This window comes from Diaporthe batatas, assembly GCF_019321695.1.
Source record: "Diaporthe batatas strain CRI 302-4 chromosome Unknown Contig00011, whole genome shotgun sequence".
Lineage (NCBI taxonomy): Eukaryota > Fungi > Ascomycota > Sordariomycetes > Diaporthales > Diaporthaceae > Diaporthe > Diaporthe batatas.
In genome coordinates, this window is record NW_025408558.1 from 2186397 (window position 1) to 2198456 (window position 12060).

The 12060-nt window shown below is 54.4% G+C and overlaps 4 protein-coding genes across 4 annotated transcripts; 2 read left to right on the plus strand and 2 right to left on the minus strand.

Annotated features, from left to right (window-relative positions):
• Nucleotides 1–11: 11 nt before the first annotated feature.
• KVR01_009015 (uncharacterized protein) lies at nt 12–2400 on the minus strand. Its single transcript, XM_044790532.1, has 5 exons — nt 1247–2400; nt 1113–1191; nt 719–1034; nt 414–652; nt 12–331 (listed from the first exon to the last, which is right to left on the minus strand). The coding sequence occupies exons 1-5, from the start codon at nt 2038–2040 to the stop codon at nt 212–214; spliced, it is 1548 nt and encodes a 515-aa protein (XP_044641517.1). The 5' UTR covers nt 2041–2400; the 3' UTR covers nt 12–211.
• A 1071-nt stretch (nt 2401–3471) lies between these two features.
• Nucleotides 3472–4634, plus strand: KVR01_009028 (uncharacterized protein). Its single transcript, XM_044786572.1, has 2 exons — nt 3472–3887; nt 3951–4634. Exons 1-2 carry the CDS (start codon nt 3839–3841, stop codon nt 4562–4564), a joined length of 663 nt encoding a protein of 220 aa, XP_044641530.1. The 5' UTR covers nt 3472–3838; the 3' UTR covers nt 4565–4634.
• Nucleotides 4635–5317: 683 nt separating this feature from the next.
• On the minus strand, nt 5318–6952 carry KVR01_009055 (uncharacterized protein; the record flags this gene model as incomplete). Its single annotated transcript, XM_044784469.1, has 2 exons — nt 5318–6116; nt 6188–6952. The coding sequence occupies 2 exons, from the start codon at nt 6950–6952 to the stop codon at nt 5409–5411; spliced, it is 1473 nt and encodes a 490-aa protein (XP_044641557.1). The 3' UTR covers nt 5318–5408.
• A 1938-nt stretch (nt 6953–8890) lies between these two features.
• On the plus strand, nt 8891–11866 carry KVR01_009366 (uncharacterized protein; the record flags this gene model as incomplete). Its single annotated transcript, XM_044794134.1, has 3 exons — nt 8891–9064; nt 9133–9604; nt 9672–11866. 3 exons carry the CDS (start codon nt 8891–8893, stop codon nt 11864–11866), a joined length of 2841 nt encoding a protein of 946 aa, XP_044641868.1.
• Between the last annotated feature and the right edge of the window lie 194 nt (nt 11867–12060).

Genomic DNA, 12060 nt, shown 5'->3' on the forward strand with positions numbered 1-12060 from the left:
GTACCCAGGTATAAAAATATGAAGGGACTTAAATTTGCAGACTACCATAAGCCATTAATGCCAACACAACAAAACACACACAAAGACCAGACCGCAGTCACCCCTGCACGAGACTCCTATGATGCATTGCTAATCCATGTTCTCGCTGGGGCTTGGAAAGAATTCCGATTTCACCAGTACTCGAGTATTCATGATCACCTCTCTGAGCACCCTAATCCAAGGAGTTTTCCCAAAATCGAAGGTCGAATTGAGGCATTACTGAAGCAGAATAGACCTTGCGTCTCCAGGGATTTTCGGCATTGCAAATTTGAAAGTCGAAGGCCCGCAACAGCTATTAAACAATTGTTGTTCAGTCAATCATTGCACGTTCCAAAATGGCCAGGCGAAGACCATGAGCAAGGGTGACAACTTACCTCAACGAAAATCTTGTTCAGCTCAATGACAGCAAGGGGCTTGCCCAGGCACAGCCAACGACCGTAGCCAAAGGCGAGATCGACCGTCTTCAGCATGTAGCTTCTCCGCTCTTTGTCACACTCCAGGAAGCGTTCCGGGCGGAAAAGATCAGAGTCATCTCCAAAGACCTCGGGGTTATTCAACATCGAGACGTAGTTCGCGTGGATCTCGGTGCCCTCTGGTACGAACTTGCCACAGACTACAGAAGAATATCAGATGTACGGTCTTTGGTATGCCACAGAGAGTCGGTCGAGTCTTGACTTACTGGTGTCACCGCCAGGGGGGACTTTCTTAGCAAATCCGTTGATCACGGGCGGGGTCATCCGCATTCCCTCGTTGATCACAGCTTGCAGATACGGCATCGCCTTAGCCTGGCCATTGGTGATAGGTCGTGAGATCCGGCCGTCCTTGATTCCATCGGCAATGTCTTGCTTCAGCTGCTGGTACACGGTGGGCGATGACAGGATGTGCAGTAGCACGCCACGGATTACAGTGACGCTCGTTTCCGTCCCAGCAGGCATTAAGATGGCAAGGTCCAACTCGCATGATTTTTTATCATGACCCTTTGCAATCCATTCGCCCTGCCGTGTGTTGAAAGACTGTGTTAGTTACAGACTAGATGCTGGCAATGCCGGGCTTTGTTGACATTTTCAACTTACCAACATGTCGGGGTGTTTCTGGCCAGGCTTTGTCTCGTTAGGGTTCTCGAAATGAGAATCCACTGTTTCCCTCATTTCTCTTTTCGAAACGATCAGTTATTTGGAAAGGATGGGCTGGGGCACCAAAGACTCACCTTATGGACCTCCCCATTCCTTCCTTGTCGGTGACCTTTGGAGCAGCCAGCCAGAGCACGAACTTGGAGAAGACGAGCATGCGTAAGAATGGCACCATAGAGACCGAATGGATGAAAGGCAAAGCACTATCCATGGCTGACAAGAAGGTGTAATGATCAGTCTCATCAGCCAGGTCCCCCCAAGGCACACCGAACGCGACGAGTGTGACCAGATCGAGCTGCCACCACCTGATGATCTTGCTGAAGTTGAGCTTGACCCTGTTGCCTGGCACATCCCTTACCTTGCGTCGGATGTAATTGACCAGAGATGCGAGCCGGTCGTCAACAGAGGCCTCAAGGCTGGCCAAGCGCTTGCCAGAGAAGCCGCCAACCAAGTTAGCCTTCCGTTTGTCATGCCGCGCGGTGTCCATCTCGCTCAGCACGCTGTCACCTTCCGGGTGAAGCTTCGCGCTCCCGTACCAGCCAGAGCGGCCGTAGGCGCTGCGCGCAGAGTTTATCTGCCAGAAGGTCTCGGGATCGTAGATCATGATCCCATTGGGGCTGATGCGCACTGCCTTGCCGTATTTCTTCTGGGCGCTGACGATAGCTGTGTCGCAGCGCCCGCGTATAACTGAGAGGAAGGCCCAGAGATAGGAAATGGAGGCTGTAGGCGGGCCGGGGAAATGGCGAAGGCGGCGCCAGGCGAGAAAAGTGGTGGTTACATAGTAGATGAGGAATGAGGCGAAGGCGATTGCCACAAACGCATCCCTCTCCGGTAAGATGCTATACACTTTAGTCGCCAATTTGGAGTCCATGTCTCTAGTCGTTGACGTAGTGGTTCAAGTGTCTAAGTGCTCATCGTAAAAAGGTGTTACAAGCCTCTGGTGCCATGAGGGAGGGGCCTTGATATAATCATCAGGTTAGACAAAGGCGATCGCTAGATACTTCCACATCGTCATGTCTGCCCCGCTAATGCGTGCAACTCACAATACGAACCGGCGATTGCCTGCACGTAACGTCGGGCGTTGTGGATAGCTAGCTTGTGAAAGTTGCATCTGTCATCATGCCGGCCTTCGTCACACAACATGTTTCCCCAAGCTGACGACAGGTTAGCCCCACAAGGTCACTGCCCAAAGACATCGTCACGATAGTAGCGGCTCGCCCCGCACATGAGGATGACAGCCTGGGGTTGCAATATTGTGACACGACAGCACCTCTGGATGCATACCAAGTCTGCAGATTGCAAATCATGAGAAACTTGTGAAATTTGATGGCCTCAAACGGCTATTCTGTGCCGGAACAAGGCTTCCGTGGTTTGCCACGTCCAGTGCTCTGCCAGTCGTGTATCGGTCGGCTGCCAAACGAGGTAGCAAGTGGTCGAGGCGGCTCAGAATGCAATGCAAGTGCATTTGCCGAATTGGTCGATTGCAAGGTTCGTACAACGGGGCAGAATGCTTTTGAAGACGGGAACTTCCGAGCAGACCCTCCCAGGGTCCACAGGATATTGATAACTGGGCATGCCGAGAAGTGTCAACGATCCTTTCCTGACGGCTTTGAGACGGCTTTGAGATCATCGTTGCATTTGGACGCGGTGACAAGTCGCAGTAGGGCGGTCGCACTACACCAATAGGAGGAAGTCTCCACTACTTGATTCCACTGCTACGCGTCGCTTGGGAGTACAAGGTCTATCTTCAATGCTGTCAGCACTTGGCCCATCAGCCCATACCTAGGTATCGATGCTGCAGCACGTTGAACGCGAACATTTCGCAGACCCGCGCTTCCCCGATGCAAAAATGCACTCGGCTGACATCAACCCGACGATTTTGAAGATTGATAATCATCTTCTGCCTCTGCAGTATGCTGACTGATTTCAAGAATGCAACTTCTAGTATGTCGGTAGCCGATATTATTCCGCTCATGCATGAGACTTGTCCCATAATAGGTATGCAATCGTCGCGAGTGATCAACTAGTCAGCTGGTAGGCCTTGATGAGGTGGGATCCAGCCACCGTTTATGTACTCAATGCAGGCATGATTGTCGCCAGTTGCCGGACACTTATCCTCAGAACTCGGTACCTCTCAAAATTAGAGCTCGTATAGCAACAGGATAAAAATATCGCATGAAAGGGAGTGGGGGAGGGAGTGGCAAGGGCTGCAAGTGTCGCTGGACTCAAGTCTTGTAAACCCTTTGCAACACTTCAGCAAATCTATCCGACTATGAGATTAATACAGTTATGTAGGGCGAAAGATTCATGCTGTCAGGATGCCATGAAGCGACAGGCTGGCCATCATCATTCTTATTTAAGTACCACTACTAGATAAACTGGCAGACTGGCCGGAAACGCCCGCCCGCAAATGGGATCCGAATGTTGTTTCAGGTTCAATTTTACCCCTAAGCCAGCAACTGAGCCACCAGTTACCAGCTGTGATCTGGATGCGAGAGCCAAAATCGTGGTTGTTATGTAGCCAAATGTGCCGGGGTCGATGAGTGGCGTCATAATCCTTTGGCAGACTTTGTCTAAAATGGCGAGAACTCCTGAAGTCTCCCACCGCGACGTCGCTGCTGCAACACTCTCTCGCTACTTGATCTCGTTCAGTCATTCAATGGCCCCAGATGGTTGTGACCACATATGAAACTAAGACAGATGGGAAGGACGGTCTAGGTAAGCTCCTGATCTGACACCGCCATAGTATGAAATGGATTTGCTGCTAATGCGAGTCGAAAGGCCTCTTAACAACGTTGGAACGAGCTAGTCCTACTGTTACAGTCACGGGGGCTCTTGAACTCTCAACCATTTCGGATTTGAGTGAGGAGACAGCCATCCCACCCACTTCGACTGCTCAAACCTCGAGCGCAACGCGTACCTCGAGCCCGGGCCCAATCTCAACGTCGACAACCGCACCAAGCCCAACGCAGCTATCCACCGCCTCCATCGTAGGAATAGCGCTGGGCTCCGTCGCCGGAGGAGTCCTGGTTTTAGTATGCCTGCTCTTCGCCTTCGGCTTCCGAGTCCAGTGTGCGAAACGGCGCCGGCATATCACGCCGACAGAGGCACCACAGCTAACAGATGACCATCCTGCTGCAGAGTTGGCAGATTCCGAGTATCTAAAGAAGGTCGAGAGGCTACACAAAGGCACGAAGCCGGAGTTGGAAGGAAGCACGACCCTGGAGTCGCTGTGGGGGCTTTTTTCAGCCAGGCCTCTACGCACAGGCGGTTTACGAGGCGATGCTGCTGAGATCGCGGCCGGACCTTTGAACTCGGTGCCCCATGAACTCCCGGGAGACGGTATGATGCAGCCGCGGAGCGAGGAGCCACGTGATACTCAGAATGCCACGTAAGGCATACTAACATTTGTAAGCTGTCTCAAGGATGTCGTACCCGTCTACTTAGACAGGTCATGTTCCATCTGACAAGATTTATGTGACAAGATTTATTTGACAAGATTTATTCGGGTGCGACACCCGCGCAGGGATGTCGTTGGCTTCGTATTTTGACAAAGTCTCTGCAAATGAAAATACGTCAGACGCTTGGATGACTGGAGGCCAAGGATCTTTGCCAACGCGGGAAGGAAGCTCGCATTGGCGTACAGAAGGAGTCGAGTAAGAACCAGGATTCGTGATTTCATCACGCAACAGTCATAATTTATATTTAGCAAACGGCGCTTGGACATTCATGGGCGGGAGATGGAGCCAAGCGCGAGAAGGGAACCGCAGAATACGTGGTTTATCAAGTCTGGTTTTCTGAAACAAATACCTCATCGTAGTACAGACTGCTATGCTTGTACCACAAAAGGCAATCCCCACTATCAAACAACAGTCCGACGGTGCCGCAGCGTTCTGTATACTGTGTGGCGCTATGGTCTTTCTTGTTATCAAAATCTTGCTGGAGACAGCCCGGCATCATAATTATTAACAGAAAGAGAAGATATGGTTGACCAACTGCGTTGTACGTTTCCATAGTCAAAGCACCTACATGATAAAAATTAGGGGTTCATCTAGCGGGGACGGGACTTCGTGTTGCGTGGCTTGATCTCGAGGTTGTTGAGTGCTTGACTATTGTTCCGATCTTCTAATTGCCACTGATACTTGACTGTGAAGATGTCAAAACGTCTTGGGAACAAAGAAACAATGGAATCAATAATGACCAGGCTGCTGAACTGCTCAGTGTGTCAATCAGTTGCGGTCAGTCCGCTTCTTCCGCCTCAACACCCCTGAACTCAAAGTACCGAGACCACTCCGGATCCCCAAGCAGCCCCCCCGTCAACTCCTTCTCAAACCCAACCAACAGCTCCGGCCCCTCATCAGAGCCCGGGTCGTTGCTCCGAGGCGGATACACAACCTGACACCCAGGGGTGACATGCTCCATAGGCAGCCGGAACGCACACGGCCGCGCGAACCCAAAGTCCGCCCCGGCGACGTCCGTGTCCCGCCAGTCGGTCGTGAAGTTGTACATGGGCGGGAACGAGTCGCACCGCAGGTAGAGCACGGTCTTGTCGCGCACGGGCGCGACGGACTCGAGGGCCGCGTCCAGGCTCTCCTGCGTCGTGCCGTCCGTCATCTGCCGGATGAACCAGGCGAGCCTGCTGAGGGGCGTCGTGCCGTCCGAGCCCGTGATCTCGGCGACGGTCGGCTGCGGCGCGTGCGGGGGTGCCTGCGGCGAGAGGGCGACGCCGAGTACGTTGTGCTGGATGCGGGCTGGGACGGGCGGGTTGCGGAGGCGCTTGCGCATGTTGACCCCTTCGCCCCAGAGGGGTGTTGAGGATGGGTCGGGGTTGTAGATCCTCGCGCGGTGGCGGGAGAGGAGTCTCCAGGTGAAGGCCTGGACGGCGTCGTAGGTTGATATCCAGTATGAGTTGTCTGCTGGGGATGCCAATTTCTTCAGTTCGGCAGCCTTTTGTTCGCCAGGATGGGTTAGCTTCAGGTATTAATACCCTGATGTTTGAGATCCAGTGATGGTCTCACCTTGACTTTTGGCAGATGGAAGAGCAGCCACTGGGACTTCTTATGACCAGGATGTTTCTCTGGTGAGGGCGGTCCATCGACTTGTTGGTCTGCGGGATACTCCGGCTTAGTAAGGCGAGACAAGTCCAGGCAAGCAGGGTCCCAGGTAGGAAAGGCTGTATTGTTCCAGATGGCTGCACAGTTCTCGGCGAGTTGGTGCAGCTCACCGGCCCAGCCCATGACGTCGTTGGCCATATGGTGGTGATGCATCACGAACACGAGACCGCCGCGGATGAAATTGGCCTGGAAAGCCGCGACCTTTGGGTGGGCATCCAGGGAGGCCTCTGGCTTCTCTCCGTAAGTCATAGGAGACACACTATAGTCGGCCATATCACCCAGTGCCTTTGAGACAAAGTTGGCCTTCTCCAGGTCTGCGAATGATGGCCAAGTCTCTTTGTGCTCACCCTGGTCCATCCACTTCGTCACAAACACCACGGTACTATCACGCCGTTTCATGAAGGAGTGCCCCCCCTCGGGGTCCTTCTCAATAGTCCCGCAGAGGTGCCGGGTCTGGCTCAAAGTCTTCTCGAGACCTTTGATTAACAGCTCGGCAACTTTTGGCTTCTCTGAGTCATCTTCAATCTTGAAGAAAACGGCGAAGCTGACATAGACGCAAGCCATGAGATAGTCAAGCGTTGAGAGCTTGTACCTTTCCTCGGAGTCTTGTTGCCACCCTAGCGGGCGAAGGTGGGTGACTTCTTGTTTTACTAATCTCTGGGATGCCATGATGGATGAATCGAGGACTGAGAATGATGAAGGCGGCCTGGCTATGACGGAGACAGTGACCGGAGAGCGAAATTTAACCTCCAGGGACATTCAAAATGAAAAGCGAAAGAAACGTGGCCCGCCGAAAACTGCTAGCCTGAGATTTCTCACGTCCACGAGGATCTTACTTATTATGATTTCTGCTCTGGATCTTCTGCAATTGATAGATCTAACTCATTACTACCCCAATTCTAAGTCCGCTGTGTCTAGGTGCTTGGGTGGGGGTTCATCCCAACACCCGCTTGGGCTCCATTGTGATGGAAGACGCCATGCCTTTGGGAAGGTTCCACCACATATTGTTGGTCCATAGGAATCATGGGTTGCTCCAGAAATGTGGGTGCATGTCTGCAAATGCAACCAACACGGCTCCTTAACTTCCCCCATTGGCTCGCTCGGGTCAAGGCAAGTCGGTTTAAAGCGACGCTGAGTGACGTCAGGATAGAATATCAATCATAAAACGTCGCATATCGGTAGGCATAAGACTAAAGGCAGTAATGAAATGTAGAGGGCACCGAGTGTGTTAATGGTCTTAATCACACGCTAGGACCAGACAACGGGTTGATACCACAGTTCCGTTGCACGTGCTTGTTTACAAGCTGCCAATGGCATTGCGATGTGAAATCCTCGGTACCAGACTGCAGTATCTCAATACTGGTTCTCTCAGCACTACTCTTCATTATATTCATCCTATCATTTGGTGATCTAGTGTGGCATGTTGTTGGAATAGTGACGGTTTATTGTTACACGAAAGCTGTCTGGGTGATCCAAGGACTGTGCTCATATAAAAAGACTTCGATAAGATACTAGGATATGGTCACAATTTTCAACTTTAGAAGTCTTCATCAACTGTACTACTGCCATGTGAGGAAATTGACTCAAAGAAAAAAGCGAACAAACGCAAACAAGACCAGCATTTTGATATCGGTCAATCAAGCATAAAGCATTGGCAGCTGTGAAGCTCGAACTAGATCTTGAGATGTGAATATGTCTTCTGTAATGGCGTAGCATGCAACTCGTTATGGCTCACCTGGGCACATAGAGCCGTGTCTTGGCAGCCTGGGCTTTGGACCAAAGGCTGAAGTTGGATATGCCAGTGCCTTCAGGACGGAAACTATGGGAAATCATGACATGCTAAAGTGTGTGGAGCTTTTGCAAAACCTTACCTTATCATCTCAAATCCGAGTCTGACACAACTCCACACATGTGAGGTCCACATGTGTGTTTTCACGGGCAATGTTAGACCATAAGCATAGGGACTCCAGCCCATGTTGTTTTGGAAAACAATAAAATAGTGTTCACTGTTCTCGGGGCAACTTACCGGACATTTAAATCACTGGGGCTAGGTTATAGGTGAAGACGGTTGGAAGATGGCATTACTTCACTCTTCAATCAGGGAGGCAATTTTCAAAGGGCCACGATCTCCCCAACCCCCCCAATCTTGCCGAGAGTGAATGGAAATTCCACAAGACCTAAGGTGAAAAGCTCACACCCTAAGCTTCGTGTACCAACATCACGAACCTAATAAATCACCTGCATGTGTCTTCGAAGGCCTTCAGACCAAAGGTGCCGCAGTGTTTTCGTCTGCAGACCCGGTCAGTGAATTCAGCTTTGAGCACTGCTGTGGTCTTTCAAGATCAGGCAACATTTTGGCATTTCAAATTTTCAGTGACTAGGCTGCAGTGCAAACGGCCTCGCTCAGTTTCTCGTTTCCCTGCCAAAACCTCGCTCGCCCAACCTTGGACGCCCAACCTTCCAAGGTTGACTGACACTTTGTCGTCTGCCGATATTCCTTCAACCTTCTGCAAATTGTTCCATTTTCAACAAAGCAATCTAACTTCCACCAAGCCGTCGCGCAACGTCGCCCAATTTGAGTCGCAAGCCTCTTGTGAGACCTTCAGAATGGCGCGATACATGGGCGGCCCTCGCTGCCGCCGCGACAAGTTTCGTCGGCGTGCCACCATGCTTCCTCCTGGAACCTTTCGTCAAACCAAACAATACGAGGAGGACGATGAGGGCTGGGAGCAAAGTGAAGATGAAGTCCCTGACTCGGACGACATCGGTAGTAGTTCCCAGGTCAGTTTCCATGTGTCTCAACGCGCTTTCCTCAGCTGACAACAGCTAACGGTGGTTTGTCGCCGCAGGAGCAGCCCACCGTTTTCAAAGGCAAGAACGGTCATGGGGCCGCCTTCGATGACGAAGATGGAAGCGACGGCGACAACGACAGCGACAGCGACAGCGAGTCCAGCAGCTTGGGCTCTGGGTTCGAATACCCATTCCCAGGTCTTCATGGTCGTGAGCAGACGAACAACGCCGTCAGCGACAATGAGCCACGCCTGAAGAGAGCGCGGTCTATGAGCATCCCCATTTATCCTCCCAACCCATTTTCTACCGGCATGCTTACTTACCAGCCGCCCCCGCTGCCCATTTCCTACGGATGGATGGTGCGGGGCACTGTTGAGCACATTGAGGACCTTCACCTCTCCGGAATCCCGGTCTGCAGCAAGGCGGTGCGTTCCAAGACCCAGATCCAGGTCTTGGGAGAGTACACATGGATCGAGACGACTCCAAGCCAAGAGAAGACCTTCGAGCGGTTCCCTGCCATTTATGTCCCAGGTATGTGTCGCCATTGCAGATTGCAGGGCATACAGAGGGAGATAATTACTGACAACAACCTGCGAAGGCAACGCCCGCACCTGGCGCCCCGTCCAGATCGACTCAAGCCTCCACCAGAAAGAGATCCAGTCCATCGTCAACCAGAAGATCCGCGATGACAATGCCCACCGCCAGCCACGATACCCCTTCGAGCCAGCCCTACGCGCCCTCGAGGCCGCCGACAAGGTCACAAGCCTCAGCGAGATCGACATCGTGACCGACACCGACACCCTGACGCAGCTCCTGTCCTTCATAATGGGCGACGCGGCCACCCGCCGGGTTAAGGAGCCCTTCCGTCTCGAGCTCAAGACTGTGCGCAACACCCTGTTCATCCACCCGAGCTACAAGCCCGGAAGCAGCCAGACGGGCCCTCCAAACAAGAAGACACGCCACGATCCCAGCATATCCCCGCCTGACTGGGCCCCCGGCGTGCTGGGCCACATCGGCACCCGCGCCGCGAGGCTGCCCTACAGCGGTGGACACTACCGCCTCGTGCGGTACCGCTTCGGCAACGTTGTACTCGCCGTGAGGGTCAAGGTGGACTTTGTCTACCAGCACCGCAACGCCCCGCGCCAGGCCCAAGTCGACCCACTGAGTGACGTGCAGCCGGTGTTCCTCCCGCGCCAGGAGGGCGACGTGGCACAGATCTGGAAGACCACAGTCAAGCAGTCAGGGCTGGGGACCAGGCCCGCCGCCGCGGGCATCACGTCCGTCAGGTACACGTGGCAGGACCAGAGGATTAGGATGAAGGCGCTGCTGCCGCACCTGTGGTTCTCGCGCACGCCCTTTGTGATCGACTGCAAGGCCAGCTACCCGGACCTGGCCGTTAAGGAGGCCGAGCTGGTCAACGCTCGCCAGTGGTACCGCTGGTTCGAGCGCGGCCACGAGAACAGCCTGCGGCGCCTGGCTGGGCTCCTCAAGCACCTCCAGGGCAGGACGCGCGAGATGGGAGGCGACATCGTGCTCATTGCCGACCCGTCGCCGGTCTACTTCGTACTCCTCAAGCCTATGATCGCAATGCAGGCGCTGCCGGAGGACCTGGTCGTGAAGTTCTGGGGACCTGACACCGAAAAGGAGGAGCGAGAGCGGCTGGCTGAGATGGGCCGAGACAGCACGCCCGAGGATGCGAACAGTGACCTCACCGACCTCAGCTCTACCCCAAGTCTTCCCTCACGGTCAGAGATTCCCAGCGCTGGTCACGGGAAGGCCGGTCGATCGCAGCTTGCAACGCCATCGCCTGACGAACCACAGGCACACAGCGAGGCGGCACCTGGTCACATCCGCGGCGGCAGTGCTAGTACAGGTGGGACGCAGCTTTCCGAAGAGTCGGCCGAAGAGAACGACCCCAACCAGATGGTTATGGACTGGAACAATGCCGTCGAGACCCCTGTGGAACAGTCAATCGAGGAGGGCGGAGCATCAGGATACGAGGCCAGCCCGGCATACAACCTTGAGTCAAGCCTGGACGGAAACCGCTCGTCCTCACAGGATAGCATCATGGCCGGCGAGTCCGCTCAGGAAGCCGGTAACGAGGGCTCGGATAAGGTCCTCGACTCCCTGCTCCTTCAGATGAACCGCCCCAGGGTGAAGCAGGAAAGCCACGAGAGCCTCGTCGCGGTAGCTAGGACCGCAGACGCCGAGGTCCTGCGGGGCCAGCACTCCCTGCTGATGGTGGACCGCCACCTGACCAGCGGTATGCACGAGTCCTCGGATGACGAGTGGCCCCCCAGACCTCCCGTCCACCCCCATGGCCGCATCACCAACGCTGCGCCAGACATGCCCCGCCCGCCGCGCCACGCCCACGGGGACATGGAGCTGCGCAGCATCCGGTCTGGCTCGTTCGTCCCGTCGGCCGAGACGCCGCCCGGGCCGTACAATGCTGATGTCGACTCGGAGGGACACGTCGTGCCCAGAGGTGGCCGGAGGCGTCCTCGCGAGACAGACTCTGATGATGACGACGACGAGGAGGAGGAGCCTTCCCCGGCACATCGCCGCCGCAAATACCATACTTCACATCGCGCAAACGTGACGGCGAGCGGCCGCCCGAGGCTCAGTGATGGGAGACATGGTCAACGGAGCTATATCGAGGTTTCCAACGATGCTGATGCTGAGAATGAGGACGAGGATGAGGATGAAGAGATGGCCACCGACGAACCGGAACAAGTCAGCATCGAGTACGACGACAACAATGACGGCGCGGACGATGAGGGCGCGTGGAACTAGCACGTCGACCCGGCTACGATCGTCCCCGCCGGCCTGGCCGGGCAGGACAGCCACGACTCATACGACGGCGACCTGGACGACGACGATGGCGACCACTTGTCCACCCGCAGTGATGCCCTACCTCCCAGTGATTATCATGATCATGACCTGTACAACGGCCGCAGCCACGCGATCGGCCATCTGACACCCGCCAG

Coding starts and splice junctions, on each gene's coding strand:
- KVR01_009028 (XM_044786572.1), top strand. CDS start 3,839: ATGGTTGTGACCACATATGAAACTAAGACAGATGGGAAGGACGGTCTA. Junction 3,888..3,950: donor AGATGGGAAGGACGGTCTAG/GTAAGCTCCTGA, acceptor GCGAGTCGAAAG/GCCTCTTAACAACGTTGGAA.
- KVR01_009015 (XM_044790532.1), bottom strand. CDS start 2,040: ATGGACTCCAAATTGGCGACTAAAGTGTATAGCATCTTACCGGAGAGG. Junction 1,192..1,246: donor GGAATGGGGAGGTCCATAAG/GTGAGTCTTTGG, acceptor CGTTTCGAAAAG/AGAAATGAGGGAAACAGTGG. Junction 1,035..1,112: donor AGAAACACCCCGACATGTTG/GTAAGTTGAAAA, acceptor AACACACGGCAG/GGCGAATGGATTGCAAAGGG.